The 19,957-nt window shown below is 44.8% G+C and overlaps 1 protein-coding gene across 2 annotated transcripts in view; it reads left to right on the top strand.

Annotated features, from left to right (window-relative positions):
• Positions 1-255: 255 nt before the first annotated feature.
• jade2 (jade family PHD finger 2) overlaps positions 256-19,957 on the top strand; it is a 157,162-nt gene continuing 137,460 nt past the window's right edge. For both annotated transcript variants that reach the window (XM_026372017.1, XM_026372018.1), the window contains exons 1-2: positions 256-515; positions 17,948-18,011. In XM_026372017.1, the coding sequence (XP_026227802.1) occupies positions 17,948-18,011 (64 nt within the window). In that variant the 5' untranslated portion in view covers positions 256-515. The remainder of the gene's footprint in view (positions 516-17,947; positions 18,012-19,957) is intronic.

Raw genomic sequence — 19,957 nt, forward strand, 5'->3', positions numbered from 1 at the left:
CCTCCTGCGTGTCCGTCCCCTCCTCCCGTACCGCGGGCACCGGAGCGGACACCGCGGTCGGATTCTGACACCACGTTTGAGCCGCTTTTGCAAAATGCGACATGCTTTCCTGTGAGCGCCGCGTCGTGCGCACCTCGCAGGCTGCTACACCGTGACCGGCGGCGGCTCCGCGGCGTGTGCTCACTTCTCACAGGCTCCAACTCAGTCTGGCTGCTACTTTGGGATTTTATTCCGGATTTCCAGCCGCTCGTCGGGTTTCACGGAGCTGACGCGCTGTCAAAACGCACCGCGAGGGGGGGAAGGTCCGGTCCTGTCACCCAACGTGGATTCAGACTCGGGGCTGTTTAGCAGCACTGCTAGCTGCCTGCCAGGGCACCGAGTGGGCAACTAAACTAGTGCTAAACCCTGCACCGTCCAACTCCATGTGCCTGGCACCCAATGATCTCTAATCTCTGGGAATCGGCCGCCGTCCAGGACCGAGGACGTCTCTGCACCCTACGCTGACTGCGACCAAGGTAAAAAGCAAACGTACATGAGAAATGCTCGAATGTCAAAGTGGGAGTGTTGTAGCACCTCTCAGATCCACTTTGCTGCCTCCAGTGCTAGGCTAGCAGCAGCGGCTCTGTACGCACTTTTGCAGCGGGCTCGTCGGTCGCAGTCGGCGGCTGCAGCTCGCGGTGCGTGCGGCTCGAACCCGGTTCTACGTGTTGCAGCTTCGAGTCACGGGAACTCCGAACCGGAGGAACTTGACCGTGTTGTGCTGCAAACGTGACATCAACGCGTCCCGGTGTGAGAGCGGGCAGTTGGCGAGAGTCCAAATGTGGTGGTGGTGTTGGGGGGTGGAGGCTGGGGGGGTTGTGCGTAATTGCAACAAATAGGCTCATTTGCAGGAGTGGAGCGAGGAATGTGAGTTGCAACTTGCAGGAGACTGTGGAGCAGCAGCGGTGTGGCTCCCAGTCGGTGCACAGTGTGACAGAAGTTGTGCTGTCAGGGTGGTATCAGGGTGGTGTCAGGGTGGTGGCACCCAGCGCGCACGGTCCCCGGAGGATGTGCAGGGTCCCTTCACTCCCCAGTAAAAAGGATGGAAGGGAAACCAGGGGGGGCAGCTCTGCTTTTAGGAAGGCTGAGCACGCAACCACACACATACACACATTAAGGAATTAGAGCAGCTACTCTCTGCCTCCTTCACCCTCTCCTCCTCCTCCTCCTCCTCCTCCTCCTGCTTCGTGCTGTGCAGATCTAGCTGGCTTTAGAAGAGGGGGGAGTGGCTGTTTACCTCCTAAGTCAGAGCACTATCTGTATCCCTGGGCTGGATGAATGTGGCTGCTGCATCCTTACTTGATGACAACAACAACAACACAGGGACGTGACGTGGGTGCTGGTGCTGATGCTGGGAGTCGGATGCTGGGTGGAGGTGTCAGTGCTGTGGCCACCTGCTCCTTTAAACACGGTCACGTCTGCAGTTCTTCCAGATTTTTCTGGCTTTAGCATTGAATCAATTAGGCCTGAACTGTCTGGGGATTTGTTAAATGTTCCCAGTTGCGACAGTAGCCCCCCCACCTCACCCCACCCCACACACACACACACACACACACACACACACACACACACACCAACTACTCTTGTTCACTCTAAACACACATTCTAGTAGAGATGCACCTACTGTCGTGCACTTCAAAGTGTCTCTCAACAAACTCTGCACACACACACACACACACACACACACACACACACACACACATACAGTAAACACACCCCTCCTCCTGCTGGGTATGAAACCGGAGATGAGTCATGGTGTGTGGGGGCATAACAACTCTGTCTCAATCCTGCTCCCCCCTTCTGTCTTTCATATCTTTCCTGATGCAGAGCTGTCTTCTTCTTTTCACTCATTCTCTCTCTCTCTCTCTCTCTGTTTCTCTCTCTCTCTGTTTCTCTCTCTCTCTGTTTCTCTCTGTCTCTCTCTCTCTCTGTTTCTCTCTGTCTCTCTCTCTCTCTCTCTCCCTCTCTCTCTCCCCCCCCCTCCCTCGAGGCTCTCCTCTCTTTCGCCTGGAGACAGTGGTTGTTTACAAGGCGACTGAACAGGGATGGGAGCTGTTTTCATTTTGCATCTGTGTTGTTCTGATGACATCCCTCCAGCCAATCATCCATATTTCAGTCCCTCCTTTTTCCTGCTGCTCTTCATCTCATCCATTGCTTTTTAAACCTGCTCTGCCCCCCCCACCCTCTGCCCATCCATCCTTCCTTCCATCCTTCCTTCCTTCCTTCCCCTCCTCACTCTTCGTCATCACTGTGTTTTCTGTCATCTTTGCAGCACAGAGATGAAGAATGAATGAACGTGTGTCCATCAGCCGTCCCCGTGCACAGCGTGTCATGTGACACTCGAGCACGCGGGCCTTTTAAGCCCTACATGTGTACACACACTCGCACATGTGAGTGGGCGCATGTGTGAGTGTGTGTTTGTGCCTGCTGCGTTGAGCGCTGAGCTCTGATAGGCTGGAAAAGGGGGTAAGGACCCCCACGTGGTGCGTTGTATGGCATTAGCAGCTACGTAGTGAGGAGGAAGAGGTGTGTGTGTGTGTGTAGCTGCCCGGAGGCGTTAGCTAGCTGTCATGTCACCAGATCTGCTCTGCTTACTAACTAACTAACCAGTGTGTCGGCCACAAGGGTATTACTACTCGTTAAAGAGGATTTGTGTGTGTGTGTGTGTGTGTGTGTGTGTGTGTGTGTGTTCTCGGTGGTGTGTAGCTCCTTATGTGCTGTCATCGTGTGTGTGTGTGTGTGTGTGTGTGAAGAATAGACCGATACTAATTGACTGATGATTCCGAGTTATATAAATATTATCTTCATAAAATACGTTACAGTAACTTTATCTGTGAGAGGTTCATGTAAACCTGGAAATAAGAAGCTTTTTGTACAGAGACACTAACTCAACTCGAAGAACTCGAAGATTTCGTCTTTATTTTACATGTTGTAATGTTCCGTTTCCAGGTTTATCACAGATTTGCGATGTGGTCTCTGGACTTCTCTGCAGCCTCACAGATACAAACAGCTGAACACTGAGTTCATGTGACAGTGAACCTGCAGAAATCAATCATCAGCTGAGATTTGTTTATTTTCTCTGAGCTTGTGGGATGGTTCCCGCTGCAGATACGTGTTCCCGCTGTGTCAGTGTTTGCTCTCAGTAGATGACCCTGCTCTGGCCCAGAACCTCATTAGTCGGTTCCTGAGTGTGAGTGTTCAGTGGGCAGGAGGTGACATCAGACTTCAAGGGGAGAGGGGGGTGTTTTAACTTCTTATTTTTCTCCTGTGCCACTGTGACTCAGCCTTGTTAGTTAAGGATAATTGTAAAGTCTGCACACCTGCACAGATGAGGCAGGAAGTGCTGCACATATTTCACAGAGAGATATTTGCAGGAGAAATGAGCGAAGGTGCTTCATAACTTTTTATCCTGCAAAACTTCCCTTGGTGACTGAATAAGAGCAAAGAACTTTATGATGCAGCAGATGTTTTTTCCACTAGAGGGTTATAATTTATATTTATGTAAATCTTAATCATTTTATTCACAAACCACAAAACCTCTTCTGGTTTCTGCTTCTGCACTCGCTGAGCTATAATTGGAAATAGACTAAAAACAAAGAATTTATAGATGTTATGGTGATTGAATGTGTTTTTTCTCATCCGTTGGTCAGATTAATTAGTAAAGAACAGATTTATCAGATGAAGTTGTTACTTGCAGCCTAAGATGGTATAAATTGAACTGTGTCCATTAAATGAAATGACGCAGCTTAAATGGTTCAGTGAGTTTATCGCTGACATTCAGGTTTCAGTTTCTAAAATGTGTCAGGTGTTCAGGTTTCCTCTTTTGTTATATGATGGTATGTTGGTTTTGCAATGGTAATCAGATAAAACAAGATGTTTGAAAGACTCGTGTTGACCTCTGGGGACTTTTTTCACAATTTGCTGGTGTTTTATTGGCAAAAAAACTAATAGATTAATTAATTAATCAACAATAAAAGTTGTTAATTGCAGCCACGTGATCCTCTTTCACGTGACAGGATCATCATATGATTGTGGTGAGTGAAAAGCCAAACAGTAACCAAAGATACAACCAGGAGGACTAATATCCATAAAATATCTTTAGTGTAATAGTATATAAAGTTCGAGTCCAGAGTCCTGTGTAAGGTTTGGTTTGGGTTAGAGAAGATCTTAGTTTGGATTATAAACGAGTATTAAGACGTGCTACTCTCCTCCGGCTCCACGCTCCCGTCTCATCTCAGATGTAAGAGCGTTCGTTCTGTGGCTGCTTGCTGACGCCTACTCTCCTTTCAGGAAAAAATAAAAAAGTCTGACGGCTGTAAGCTCATTGATGGACAGGCTGACAGATGCTGCCTGAACTGCTGATGGAAGAGTGTGTGTGTGTGTGTGTTTGTGAAGAGAAAGAGGGCGAGTAAACAACAGATAGAAACAGTATGTCAGACCTTCCTTAGCTGTTCGAACACCCGGTAATCCAGTATGGTAACAGGCTTCTTATTCATCCCGGAGCATTTAATTTGTTCTTGATATGTTTGAGACCTTGAGATGAATAAAACCACGATAGGAGCTCAACGCGTTCGCTCTCACACGTTTTTACTTCTCGTTACGAACAAAAATATAATAAATAATCAATTTGTGATGAAATAAGGTAGAAAGGTGAGAGGTGACGAGGAGAGGAACAGAGGGAGTAGGAGCAGGAGGGGAGGAAGAGGGTGAGGCCGGCAGGGAGATAAGGAGTTAGAGACAGGATGTAGGGAGGGCAGCATGAAAGACAGAAGCGGTGGAGGAGGGGGGGTGCAGGTGGATAAACAAGGTGCTGGTCGGGGTCACTGGGAGTGAAGGGCAGAGTGCTCATCCTCCATCTCTCCGTCCTTCTCTTCCCCCCTTCACTCCTTTCCAGGAGCTAATGAACTCCTGATGGCAGCGGAGACAGGAGCGATAGATCAACCCTCCATCGCTCTCTGTGTTTCTTTCTCCCCCTCCTCCCACCTGTCCTCCCCCCTCGTGCTCTCTCTCTCTCCTCCTGGGTTTCTGGCAGAGCCCCAGCCTTGTTGGCTCCGACTCACCTCCTTCATTGTTTGTCAGCAGATTTCAGGAGACGGAGCGGGAGGCTCAGTTAGAAAATCATTTGGACCTCAGCCTCTTCCTGCTTTTTTCTTTTCCCACCTTTTCGCTCATTTCTTCTTCCCCTCCCTCTCGTTCCTGCAGCGGCAGCAGCATGAGCAGCGGCAGCATCAATAAATATTGTGTTAATGTTGTGGTGGTTGGAGCCAGAAAGGTGATAAAGGAAATCTATTTGGTTTCTTTGGCTTGTTTGTTTGACACGATGCCTCTCCGGTGTCCATACTGTGTTTAATTCTACTGTGTGTGTGTAACTGAAGAGCTTCTTCCATAATTCATCTAATTTCTTTACGTCCTTACTTCACTCTTATAATAACGGTGACCACCAGTCACTCTGGTCCTGAGGCTGACCTGTGCTGAGCTCTTTATTTAAATGCTCTTTCTTAACAGGACCCTCCTCCACAGGTTTTCATCGTGGGAACGTGTTCCTGTAGACGAGAGGTGGCCTCTCAGTAAAGTAAATGTTAAACAAAGCACAAGTTACAGATATTGTCCTAATTCCCACCCTGGGACTGTGTGAGGGGACTGTTGGACCATCTGGCTCACACTGGTTGAAATATATTGAAGCCGTTGCAGCTCGTTAAAGGACCGTGAGACTTGATGCTGCAGATCCCGTTTGCTTTTACAGTCGTACATTTAGCAGTGATTTAACAGGTTGCTGTGAATATGTGTAACTCCAGCTGCTGTAAAATTGAATTGTGTAAAAGCAACTTGCAGACTTTGTATGGGTTCGTTTTAATTGCACTGTGTGCAGGATTTTACATGTGGTGGGAACACTGGCCTAATTTGCTTATTTCTGTTTGAGTGTGCACAAATAAAGGTGGAACTGTGCTTCGTGCGTGAAGTGTCAACATGCTAATGAATGCTACCAAAATAAAATCAATTTAAATGAGCTAAATTTAGCTGATAACTGCTGGAGAGTGACATCTGCCACCTGTATCCCCCCCCCCCCCCCGTGTATAAAACGTGAAATGTGCAGCACTTTTCGTTCAGGACTGATCTGTAAATTCTTCAGTTCAAGTTTAATTCTTCCACAGTTTGTGTTCTGCAGCTCAGAGAGCGCTTCTCTTTTGATTCAGTGTTATTTTACACTTCACTAAGAGAAGCTCCGCTCCCCTGAGAGAAATACCAGAAAACTAATTCACTTTACAGAGACAACAGTCTCCTGGATTTGACATGAGGAGCGAGCTTCCTTCCATCCAGCGGTTCCCTGTGGAGCGTTCAGCGGGAGGCGGGGGTGGACCGCAGGGGAGAGGGCTGATGGGAATGGTGATGGTGATATCAGCATCACAGAGTGACTCATGACTGCTCTTAAGTGGCTCTGAGCTTTCCAGTCAGTCGGGAGATGTCGGGAGGGGGGGCGCGTGTTATTGAGCGAGGTCGTGAGTGCGTCATTAAACTCGCCGGCTGAGAAGTCAAACTCCATGTTGTGGTTTATTTGTGGTTTCCACCGTTTTGTTGCAGCGGTTTCTGCTGCACGTGAGTCGTGTTTAATCACAGTCCAGAATCTAGAGAGGGTTTTATTTTAGCTTTTGATTATTATTTTTAAATGATCCTGAAGTTAAGGTGCAGTTGTCTGACTCCAGGAGGGGGGTTCACCACAAGTTCACCATGGATGTTTGTTGGTATTCACGGGTTTTCTCATCTCACCCAAGGGGCCGAGGACAGAGTCCTGTTGTTCTGAGAGTTTATTAATAACAAGGAGACAAAACAGTTGATGCACCAGAGTTTGGAGACATGAGCATTACAACCTGGGCAGAGCTGTTGGACTCCCCAGGCAGCGTTTATCTGCTATTAAAAGTAGTTTGAAACTCTCCCTCAGCCACTTGAACTGGCACCGTGTCGTTATAATTACTCAGTGTTTTTCTGTTTGCAGAATGATTCTGCTGAAGTTCGCTGGTGCCTGTTATGGACAGCTGACCCTGGAGGCTTTTTATATTCTGTAGTTAGTTTGCTGCACTACATAGCGCTGCCATCCAGTTTTCAGTATTCTACTGGATATTCAGCATGTTTTCCCACATCATTAGCATTTTAGTGTCAGACGATTCGCTGAAGGGAAATCTTCTTTCTTGAAATGACGCGTCCAAATAGGAGAGCTGCATACAGTATTTATACTACAGCGCTTCATCCAGACAAGACACAACAAGAATCAGCTCTTTCTCTTCAAATGTCAGTGCTGAAGGATGGATTTGTGCCAGTTGTATCCACACACTGAGCAAGAGAAATATGTGTGCATGTTCAGCTGTGGGGGTAGGTTGGTTTGCATCTTTACATTGTGTGCACACACACATTCAAAGACATGCACGCACACACACACACCCTGACATTTAGATTCTTTCAGCTCATTCATAATAGTTGCCCTATTTCTGCATCTCTCTCTCTCTCTCTCTGTGTCTCATGTGTCTCTCACTCTCTGTTCTCTTTCTCTCCCTGGTCTCTCAACCTCACTTTAGAATTCTTTGTGATTCTTTTCTTTGGTGCTCTTTCTCTCTACACCTGTCAAACTCGTTGCTGTGAACCTCTCTCTTTTGCCTACCTTCTCTCTAGTGGTTCTGTCCAAAAATAGCTGTGTGTGTGTGGAAGATGAGCTGGGGAGGATAGTGGAGGAAAGAAAGTGAAAATAGACTCAGATGTGTGTGTGTGTGTGTGTGCTGCAGTCTTCCCTGCATGCCTTCTAGCTGTTGCTCTCTTGCTTGTACACACATTAGCACTGCACAGACAAGTGGTCCACACACACACACACACACACTCCTGTCCATCCCATTTCATCCTGCCCGTCACTTTTCCCCATAAAGAAGAGGAAATATTCTGTGTCAGTAGGTTGAGAACAGGGAAGAGAGGGAGGAAGGGACGACGAGGGAGAGGTGGAGAGTAGATGATGGACAGGTGACAGGAGAGTGGAGGGAGATGATGGGAGAGGTTGAAAGTGGAAAAGAGACCGAAGGAAACAAAAAGTGGAAAAGTAAGAACTGGAGAACTCGGTATTTTCTTAGTTCCTCAAGGCTTTTAACATTTTTTTTAGCTTTTTGTTCCCCAGGCAGGCAGGTCTCTGTTCACACACACACACAGGATAATAGGGAAGGGAAGACACACAGGTGCACAAATAAACACACACAACAAATACACCGATACAGAAAACAGTTCCCTGGACACAGAAACACACTTCTCCAAACACACACACACACACACACAGATGTAGCCTCGGAGAGATGACTTGTTATGAAGCAATTTATATGCAAGGATTCTTTATCAAACTGCCTGACCTCTGGCTCTTCAAGCTCTGAGCACTGGCCAGCTGTGTGTGTGTGTGTGTGTGTGTGTGTGTGTGTGATTGTTGTTGATGCTTGTGTCATTTCAGTGTGTGTGTCTGTGGAAGCAGGCATTGCGGCACCTTCATCACCTGCATTGTTGACACTGTGTTTATGCTGTTTGTGCAGAAAACATAAAAAGCTCAAAGTGCTGGATATCTGTGTGTGTGTGTGTGTCCAGATGTTCCAGCTGTCAGTAACTGTTTATTGTTGATGGATCTGTCTGTTTCCTCTGACAGCCAGACTGCCTACTCATCACAGAGGTGTGTGTGTGTGTGTGTGTGTGTGTGTGTGTGTGTGTGTGTGTGTGTGTGTGTTGCCTGCTGTGCCTCTGCAGCTACAGTCTCTTAATAATAGATCACTATCATGGAGCAGCCATTGTTGTGTTCTGACCTTAAGTGCTGCAAAGTGCTGCAGAAGGACCCAGACGCTCACCAGCGTCTCTGCAGAAGTAAATGCACTGTCATCTACAGGGAGACAGAGAGACAGACACGCAGAGAGACAGACAGCCCAGCATAGGGGTGACATACTTGCAGACAGACAAACAGATGGCAGGCAAATGGGTGGACGGGCACAAAGGCAAAGAGTCAAGCAGTCAGACAGACAGAAAGACAGATGGCAAGCTTATAGGCAGACAGACGGGTGGACAGAATGACAAATGGGACACGGCCAGTCAGACGGATTAGGAAGATGGAAGACAGAGAGACAGAGAGTCTCACTAACATCCTGTCTTATCATTCAGAATAAAGTTTGGTGTGATTTGTCTTCACGATCACTGATTAATAAAATGTTGAACCATTAGCTGCTTCATTAATTTATGCTTCACGGGGCCCCAGGTCTCTGTTTACATGTAGATAGAATATCCTCCGGGTTTCAGTCTGTTTCTTAAGTGCAAATGATTAATGGATTATTAGGAAACGATTTGTTGCAGCTCTGCCTGTTAACAACACTCTAGGAATCTGGTAGAGCTTCAGTGGGAAGAGTTTTATATTGGCAACAAGTTCTGTCGAGTCAAAATCACAGGAACGTGAGAATGTGACATAATTCACAGGAAATCTAAAGGAAAAATATAATAAATAATAATATTAATATTTCTTCATCAGGATCAGCTGCAGAATTCTAATACAACTTTTCCAATATGATGATTTAGAAGTAAAAACAGGATTTGAAACGTCTCCACGTCTACTTCGGTCGCACTGACTGAATGATTTGATGTGGGCTTCAACTAAACCCACCTTCACCTCCACGCTGAAATGACAGATAATACTGAAAGCCGAGTTTCTTTTTTGTTTTTGTGGGTTTAGCCGATGTCATCATTCCTGTACAGCGTCTGGTTCTGGTAGAATTAAAAGCTGTGAACCAACCTGTGTTTGTAAAGAAGAACTGAATCACTTCATTGAAACCTTTAGTAAATCAAATAATAAGCTACAAACAAATCACGGCTCACAAAGTACAACACACAAGTCCAATTAACTTAAATAAATTATTTAAAAATCTTTGTCAGTCGGATCTTTTACACATGTTCTCAGAGGACGGGATCATGATACAGAAAAATGAATCACATTCGAGTTGGATCTTCAGGTGCAGGTGCACAAATGAGCAAAGCTAAAACAAAGAACTGCTCCGCTGTGTGAATAAGCTTGAATCAACACTCTGGGAGTGTGACGACACCCAGCAACAGTCATTATTCAACTGTACGCGGCTGGTGTTGGAGCAGCAGCAGCTGTTTTCATCGGACAAAACTCCGACATCCAAACTGGGTTATTGGTGTTTTCAGGAGCTGACGCCTGATTTTCATTTTCCACCTGCAGTTCGTGTCCAGATGAGGCTTTTTTCTCAGGCCCGATCGGTTCTGATCTGGTCTTTTAATCGCTCAGTCAGACATGATGCTCTTGGCAGTGTGATAGTTGGCCAGTTAATTAACTCCCTAGGCGACTTGGCTTTCCCAGCATGCATTAGTCAGCCTTCTCGCTGTTTGTCTTATCGTAAATGTTTTGGGACGACACTAAACTATGCACAGAAAACGTGTCTCACACCAGCAGAGAGTATTAAAATGAGAGCAGAGGGAGGCTATCTGTTAGTTTGAAAAACGGCGACAGAGTGAAATCGGAATGTTTTGACTGTTTTTAGATGGACGTCCATATTGTGTCGCTGGAGTCTGTTCTGTTTGACATGATTCTTGTATAAGTTGTGTTCCAGTTGGTTGTGGGAACTTGTATGAGACAAACAGCCAGTGTCCGTGTGACAGGTGCCGCCGCTCTTTCAGGTGCAACCTCCTCGATCTGTCTGGTCGCAGTCTTCCTCCTGTTAATAATCATCTGTGTAACATTATGTCTCTTCCATATTTGCCTCTGTTGGCGTTGTCTGTGCGTGCAGAGGAATGCAAAGCATCACACCATGTGACAGAAACATTGCTGTAGGGTGAGATTTGTGCCTCAGTGAATAAATGTCTATCGTCAAGCTGAAAGTCTGAAGGAAAATTAAATGGCAGCTGTGTCTGTCGGATAGTTTCCATTTGGGTTTGCACATGATAATACTGAGCTATGGTTTGATATGGTGGACATCACACACAGTAATAGACAGGACACGGTTTATAATCTAAATAATTAAAAGTTAAAACCCTCACACACCCCGGGTCGCCCAACATGTGTGAACACCTGTTATTGTTCTTAGAGTCAGTTCTGTGACATGTAGGTTAACTTCAGCCAGCTCCGTCAGCCCAGTACACCTTTAAGAAACTGTATAAACACAAATGGACCTGATGGACTAAATAAAGTCAGATAGTTGGATTTAATCTGGTCTGTTCTCATATTTACATCTTAACCTTCAGCAGAGGGACCATGTCTTTGAATCAGTCTCATCAAATAATGCTGTTTCACTTATTAGCTGTGCTGCTGACCACTTTCTGTGAGTGTGTGTGTGTGTGTGTGTGTGTGTGTGTGTGTGTGTGTGTGTGTGTACACGGTCTGGCTGCTGTTCATTGCCTCAGGCTGATCTGAGCCATGCATGAAAACGAGGCCACTCTTTAATGCAACGTATCTTGGCTGGAAGACAGAGGACAGCACGCCGACAGTTACAGTTACAGTTTACTGTGTGTGTGTGTGTGTGTGTGTGTGTGTTAATGTTGTTGTTTATTTCCTGCTCTCTGTTACTGTATTCATGAACATCCTATGTATCCTCGTACTTAATGCTTCTCTTCCTACACCAGACAATATTTGCACTACAGGTTGGAGAAATGAGTTGAACAGATTCTGCTGTGAGCTTTAAGACGGAGTTCAAACTCACACCAGAAGCTTTTTATTTAGATTAATTAGTTCATTAGAAAAACCACTTGTGTTTAATATAGCGTGCTGATCAGAGATGAGGAGGTTTAAGGAGCCCAGGTTTGTAGGATGTGTTGTGAATAAGTCAGTTTGAAATTAAACTTTGTTTGTGTGGAGATGAGCGGATCCTTTTTGTCTTCAGTTACTTCCAGAGTGGATCCTGTCGACTCTTGTGTTTGTCTTTGCGTTCCAGGCTCGCTGTCCGGGTGTTTGTCCACTAACTCATTCTTGCTCCATCTTTTGGGAGATCGCTCCTCTTATCCTGACTGATGATCTCTCTCATATATTGATCTCTGGATCTTTGATTCCTCTTCAGTTTCCTCTGCAGGTTTCCAAATTTCATTCCTTCCCTCATTTAGTCAGGAGATTTATTATTTATATGTCAGAAATGATCTGCCACACCAAAACCACATTATTTCACAACGTGCTTGTATTTCATTGTGTTTGATAGTGCTCTCTCGCTCATATAACATGGTTTCATTGAGTCTGACAGGTACTGGCCTCCAGCTATTGTTTTGCTTCAGTTCTGACAGAGTGCAGGTTTGCATAGTGCTGGTACAGTATGAGAACATACTGCAGCAAAAACCACTAGTATATTAAGGCAGTATAATACAACCCGGTCCCTCACTGTTATATAGTGCTAGAGCTGCAACTAACAATCATTTTCTTTATTGATTTTTTTAAAATAAAACTTCCATTTGCACCTGTCGACACGGTTCACCTACATACGAGACTTAAGGAAACTGACCCAGTTCATGTTTATGATCTTTTGTTTAAAATAAATGAGTCAAATGAAGAATGAATTTTTGCAGAATCATTTTCTGTTCTGTTAAAAAAGTGGATAAAGTCCACAGCATGTTTAAAACAATGATTACTGAGAGTTCATCTAGTTTCTGAACATAAACAACTACAACAGTATTTAATTATCAGGTATTCTAAGATGTGGTACATCAGAGCGTCATACTGTATCCCACTCAAAGTGAAACCTTCACCTGGACTACGTCAGGTGGTGCAGCACCTACTGTGTTTCCGGTTTATAACTTCTAGTCAAGAAGACGTCTGATAAAAGTTGTAGCCGGTCAGAGTGAACACGCTGAATCTGTTGAGAAGCCACAGACGGGGGTCACTGCAAGAACCAGGCTGACAGACGTTCAGCGACGACCAGACGCTGGTCGACCCACTGAGTCAGCGGCAGCCGCAGATTTAAAAGACATCAGTTTTCACCATAGTGGGTTTTTTAATGGAAACGTTTACTCAACCTGGTTTTGAACAGTAAATGTTAAATTGGAAAGAGGTCGTTTTAAGTACAGTTGTTGCTTCAGCAAAATGGAAGTAGAATGACATTGTATGAGCTCTGGGTCTGGAGGTAGAAGCTGTTTGTCTCTACATCGCTCTATATTTCTCTTCTCTTTCTGTTCTCGTGTCTCTTTTCATATCGTTCTTTGTGCTCAGGAACTAACCCACTTTCAACCTGCAGCCTGGTTCACTGGACTGATTCAGATAAAGTTGTACATTTGTGAGGCTTTCCCGTCTCCCTTTCCTCCCTTCACCCACTCCGTCTCTCCAGAGGACAAAAAATATCTCAATCCACAGTCTGAGCTCTGGTTCACTGGACTGATTGAAACAGGGTTGTGTGAAGCGCGTGTGAGAAAGAGAGACGTACCGTAGACATGTAAACTAAGGAAGGCAGATGGCGTGGAAAGAAAGAGAGAGGTATCAGGTGGAGAGGAAGAACGAGGGAAAGTGGGCCAAAACGATGGAGAAAATGAACCCGAGACTTTTCCTGACAGTTGCAGAGCTGTTACTCTGCCTTGTGCCTTAGGTGATCTGGCTCCAAAAATGGAGGGAGGGGGATTTTAAGGAGCTATGGTGACATTTCCAATTAGCATCAGTCCTTTCACTTTACCGGGCCAGCGGTTCTGCCCTTAAACACGCTCTTAGAAATGCTGCGCTGCCACCAGGACAAGAAGTTAAAGAGACTGTCTTGTCAGCTTACGATCACAGGTTCACCCTCCATGACAGCTGCACGTCACAGAGACACTGAACCCTTCTCCAGCCAGTGGAGATACCTGGAATAGAAACGCCATTACCTTTACTAAGTAATATTAAAATCTTCCTGGTCAATGCAGAACGTTGCAGCACAAATAAACGGTGCACAATTGAGAGAGATTCTTATAATTCAGTCCAATTTTCCTTTCTCAGTAAGTCTACAATCAAGCAAGTAGTGTTTTTATCACAACAGGCATCCCAAGAATGGTTTTACAGCTAAAACAGCGAGAGTGGAACCAAAACTGGGACAGACATGCAACCAAAATCAAAATTACTTCCCAAGTGCTGCTATAACAAAAAACGAAATTACAGGGAGAATCACTGAGGCCTGTCTTCACACAACAGGGAATAAGTTTCTGGATTTTCGCACTTTACCGAGCAACGGCTGGTTCGCATTGTCAGCAAACCAAATGAAAACCAAATGTCAGCAGCTAGCCACAAGCTGACTGATACATCAGTGTGAAAATGTGAAGACAAGAGTCTGGTTGACTAAATCCAAGTTATTACTCCAAACTGAAGTGTGGAGCATGTGTTAAATGCAAAACCTGTTGTGAAATAATTGGCATAAAAATATCTACAGTGGATTAAAGAGTTCTGACTAATTTTTAAGTAGCAGCAGAGAACGTGAGACCTTGATGAACAGAAAGGAGACTGTGACTGATGCTCTAGGTAATTATTTTTAACCAAAGTAGTCTTCTGAAAATAAACTAGATTCTGATTCAGTTCTAAAGCACCACAGCCCGACTTATTGAGACGTTTAAAGCTCAATCTTTTAACACATAAAGATGAACTCCATCAGCCGTAGACTTTAAGAGCTGTCTGTGTGCGTTTTGCTTGTCATACCTGTGTGAGCAACAAGTGCAGATTTAGAGGTTGAAGCAATGGATGTGTGTTCCTCTTGCTTAATAGTCACTATAATATGAAACGTATCGTACAGTAATGATAATAATCAGTCGTCCTGGACGTGAGTGTGCACATTTAGTATGATTAGTGATGAATGAAGTATAATATAAAACTAGAGACTTTCCCTAAGTGGAGGACAGAGTTTTCAAGTGTGACAGATCCCAGTACGTTTATTTATTAGAGCAGTGTTTCACTCTGGCAGAGGACGTCAGGTATTTTAAAGTTTCAACACGCTGCTGAGGGAGATGAACACAAACAAAGAGGTTAAAGTCATAATCAATCATCAATCTAATCATTAAACTGTTGTTGATGTCCACAAACTGTGCATCTACTGCCACAATCATCTCACATCGTCTCACATTTCTTGGCATACAGCACCTCACCTCATGTCCCCGCTGGTTGTTAGAGATTCAAAGAGATTTAACCTGGGAGCTGCCGTAGGACCAGCTGATCTGTAAGATCCTCCGTCGTCTCCCAAACCCAAACATTCAGTTTTATAACATTTGGGAAACATTAAAATGCAGCCAAGCTCACGATAAGTGCTTTTCATATCCGTTTAAATTAGTGGAGTTTCTTATGTCGTGTTGCAACAAGTCAGAGCCATCAAGTTGATGGATGGAGCCCCGCTCGGTTAAACTGAGCATGAAGAAAACCCCTCCACAGCTGTAGCCACAGGTATAGCCTCCAAATACCCAAATGGGAGACACCTGAGTAAATAGTTCTGACCAAAATTGAATGTATTTATCCTCTGTGTTTGGTTAAGCCCATTTCATTTCTGCCACAAAATACCTCTGTTGTTGTAAAACCTCCAAACAACTTCGAAAGTGACTCATTTAGGTGGCAGCTCGAACGAATACGACCTCCAAACTATTTTATGTCACTTTTTTCCTGGTGTTCACGTTTCCTTCTGGGTGGTCAGGAAAAAAGTGACTGGACTACTTTAAGAAATACTAACACCAACGTTGTACCCTGAGTGTGTTAAGTGGGTTGTCTGAGAAGTTAGGAGGCACGGGGAAACCCTGACATGGATCCAAGTCAGACAGACGTAGCTGCAGCACGTCCATGATGGACTTAACCGCTGTCGGCAAAGGCGGGAAGATGAGGAAGAGCGAGACGGATGGAAAGAGGTCGAAAGATGGAGCGAGAAGTGAGCGAGAAGTGAGCGAGGCTGACGAAGTCAATAACGTACTTAACCTCTCTCTGCGGGCTCCTGTGTCCCTGTTGTTGTAACGGAGGAAGAGAGGAGACGGAGGAGGTGGCAGGAGTTGGGAATGGAAATAGTCAGAGGCAGCGAAGAGGCGATGTGTTTTTGTGTCAGCATAAATGTCAGTATAGTTAAGTGTGCACAGGGCAGGCGGGAGGCCAGGATACAGGAAGAGCTCTATATGAGAGGGAATAGCCTGGTTTTACAGCCACATAAATCTCTGCTCCCCACACTGGAGGTTGGAACCCACCTCCCCCCTCCTTTGACTTCCCTGCCTCGCTCTGGCAGTATGCTAAAACGTCCTTTTGACTTCTTGACTCCATCGGCCACAGTCTCTTTTGCTTCGTTCCTCTCTCTTTCAGACTCTCTTGACCCCTGCCCTCCCTTTTTCTTCGTAGTGGCACTCAATATATTTTCTCCCTTTTGACCATCGAGCCACCAGCACTCCACCAGGGGAGGAGATCAAACATTTCTTCAGGCGGTTTTTCTCTTTTCCCACACTGATATTTAGCCTTTAATCATAATGTAGCATCATATTAAAACTGCATGTTTTTTACCTGAAGCCTTCGACCGACCACAACCCCGAGCATCTCTTTCTGTCTCTAACTGTTTTAAACCAAAGTTTTGTGTTTGTTTTTATTTGTGTTTTCTTCTTCCTGAGCTGCTCTTTGCTTCATTTATTTGGTCGCTCTCGTCTGTTCAGTTTACGGAGGAAATGCCAGTTTCCGTTCAGTCAGAACAATCTGCTGTTTCTGTTCCAGACTTTACTTCTTTATGTTGTACGACTTCTCTTTCTTACTGTCTGTGTGAGTTTATTCATAAAGAGAGAATCAGTTCTGTTCAGGGACAGTACACAGTGTAGGTCATGTGTGTTGTGAGGTGTTCAGGGACAGCTCAGAGTGTAGGTCATGTGTGTTGTGAGGTGTTCAGTATAGAGTGAGATTATCTGTGTTTTAATGTCCCTTTAACCCAAAACAAAACAAAAAATGGAGGTCTAAACTGATCTGTGGATTTGGAGACTAGTTGCACACCTACTATACATGTACTGCATAAACCAGAGCCACAGGGAGCAAGATGAGAATGAATGAAATCAAATTTTAATTGGTGAGTTGTTGCATTTTATATTTTTGCTTTGTGGAGTTCTGTTTACATTCACAATACAAATGCTTGAAGTGTAACAAATCAATTTCCTGTCATTACAATATGCAAAGAAGCTTTGAACGGTGAAACAGGACGGTGTGCTAATGTGCATGCATGTGCACAAGATACTAGATACATGGGGTCCCCATATGAATATATTGCTCCATAGAGACTAGTGGTCGCTGCAGGGAACCCTGTTAACCTGAAGGTTTTTATTACCGTTGAGAAAATTTCATATTCGTTGATGTTGAACTCCTTGAAAAGGTTAAAAAAGAGGCAGCAGCAGCATCGTTTTTCAGTTTGCACAGAGACAATCTCATAATTACAAAAATAAAGTGGATGAAATTAGGTTATTAAATAAAACTGTCTTCATCCCAGAGGTTGGTTTTTACTTCTCTTTTCACTAAGAATAGAAATAATGCCTGTTTGCTGTTAAGTGCATCAAAAGTGTTCTTAGCTGTTTGAGACAAGCTGGCGTTTTGTTTTGCTCTGTGTTGAGTTCTATAGTGATGAGCAGACAGAAGCACCTACAGTGTTAAAGCGAATGCATAAAAAGGGACTTGTACAATAGCTCTGAGTGAATACAGCACTAATGCAGGATGAGCTCACAGTGGACTTGTACAAGGACTCCCAGTGTATGTGAAGAAACAGAACAACTGCATCATTGTGAAGCGCTAATGTGTAACGGTGATCCAGTCAGTTTATTCTGGCGGGCCGCCTGCTCGAGGCTCTGACAGATTGGTGCCATCAGCGCATTATTTCATTAGCACTTGTGTTTTCATAGTGAACATCTTCTCACTCATAATTTTTCTCTCTTTCCCCCCATTCCTCCCTCCCTCCTTCCCTGCCTGCCGCCCCCCTGACAGATGGAGAGCGAGAGGAAGAGGAGAAAATACTCCACGAGCAGCAACGACTCAGACACTACCGACAGTAAGTTGGGGAGAAAGAGATTCAGGGAAAAGGAGTGTGTGTGTGTGTGTGTGTGTGTGTGTGTGTGTGTGTGTGTGTGTGTGTGTGTGTGTGTGTGTGTGTGTGTGTGTGTGTGTGTGTGAAACCTGGAAGTGTCAGAAAAGCGAGCTCCTGTGCTGCTGTTGTACAGTGAGCTCCTGATTTTAGTCAACTCCCACAGGGTGTGTCTCACATTCATTCCCCCGTACAGACTTTTCCTCCTGTCTCACGGTCATCGTCCTCTCCTCGTTAAGACTTTTCTATTTTTAAACACGGCTACAATAGAAATATGAACATGTAGCCTGAGCAGCCAATAAGCACAACAAAAAACATAAAAGTTTGAGAACAAAATGTTGAATTGTGGAGACTAGAATACAGGAGCATCGTTTTACATCCTCATGATAAACTGGACGGTTACTTTTCATTGATTTATTAATATTATATTGAAGTTTTTCTGTGTTTCATTTTCCAATCAACAATATCAAGCTTTAATCTGTGTGTCCAGGCTGTGTAGTATGTGTATAAATCCAAATACATAAGACAAATTGGACAGAAACATCTGAAGCCTCTCTGGTCTGAAGACAGTATCTAGCCTCATGTGCTGGAAGTTCAACATATGCAACATGTAGTAAATAGACTGACTGATGACCAGATACTAGATGAAGGATGCATAGACAAATATAGATTGGCAGATACATTTGTCACTCACAGTCAAGACACAGACTCAACCAACCACTTAGACAGACACCCATAAAGAGATGCACTGCATGATGGGGGAACATCTGGCCAGTCTAACACATTACCATCATTGGCAGCTTCTGATGGAAAATCATCTGATAATAAACAGCAGTACAATGGTTCACAAGCATACTTGGCTCTCACAGCTGATCACTGTCTGCAAATTATGAAGATTTAGTCACTGTAGACAGCTAGAATTTTTTATTTAATTCAAATTTCATTCTTCTTGGCTTTTGGCAGTTCAACATGACTAATTCTTGGCATGTCACATTCTGCGTTTTGCAATAACAAGCAAATGTATTTGTTTGGCCGTAGTGCTGTTAGGCCAGCACACACAGACCTTGCACAGGCTTGACTAATAAGTGGTCACAGGTCTGCATATATAAGAGTTTTACAGCGGTTTTAACGGGCTGTTTCTCAAACCTGACCGAGCCACCCCTGTGCTGAAGGCCATGCTTTATAATTAGCCGTTAGCTGTTAGCTTCCCCTGGCCGGTGCTGTGTGGGCTCCACCTGCATCTGGTTACTGGAGGTTATCGGGTTTCTAATTGAAGGATGCCCATGATAATTTTGGCTGCCGTGCACCAAGCGGAGCTTTTAATTAACACATGGGCATGATGGTAACCTCCAACTGTGCTGCGGCCCGTTTGGTTATCTGGCCGTGGTGATTGAGTGGTGCAGCTGCCTCGTGTGGATGTAACCTGCACAGAAACACACACGTTCAAGTGCCACGCAGATACATGAGAACACTCTCAAATGTCCAGCGGATTAGCACACGGTGCGTCTAAATAATATTTTAATTACCACACACATACTGTTTGGATACAACCCACACACACTCACACACACACACACACACACACTCTGAATCTGCGTCGGTGCTTTTCTGTGCAGAGTTTCCAAGTTTCTTTTGTGTTTTGATGATAGAGATGGAGACTGCTGCTGTCTAACATGTCACTTCAAATTCTCCCGTAGGTGTTGAGCTTTATTGAAATTGAGATGTGTTCAAAAATGACACATGCACCTACTTAAAACGCTGCCCCACCCGTCTCGCTGCCTGTTTTTTGTGGTTTCGATGTGTTTGTTCTCCTGAGTCTCTGTTTACCTTCATCTGAGTCCTTCTTTCTGTCACAAACACACCGTGTACAGTGTGTACAGTGGTGCACTTTGACACCACCTCCCAGAACAGAT

This window comes from Anabas testudineus, chromosome 14, assembly GCF_900324465.2.
Source record: "Anabas testudineus chromosome 14, fAnaTes1.2, whole genome shotgun sequence".
Lineage (NCBI taxonomy): Eukaryota > Metazoa > Chordata > Actinopteri > Anabantiformes > Anabantidae > Anabas > Anabas testudineus.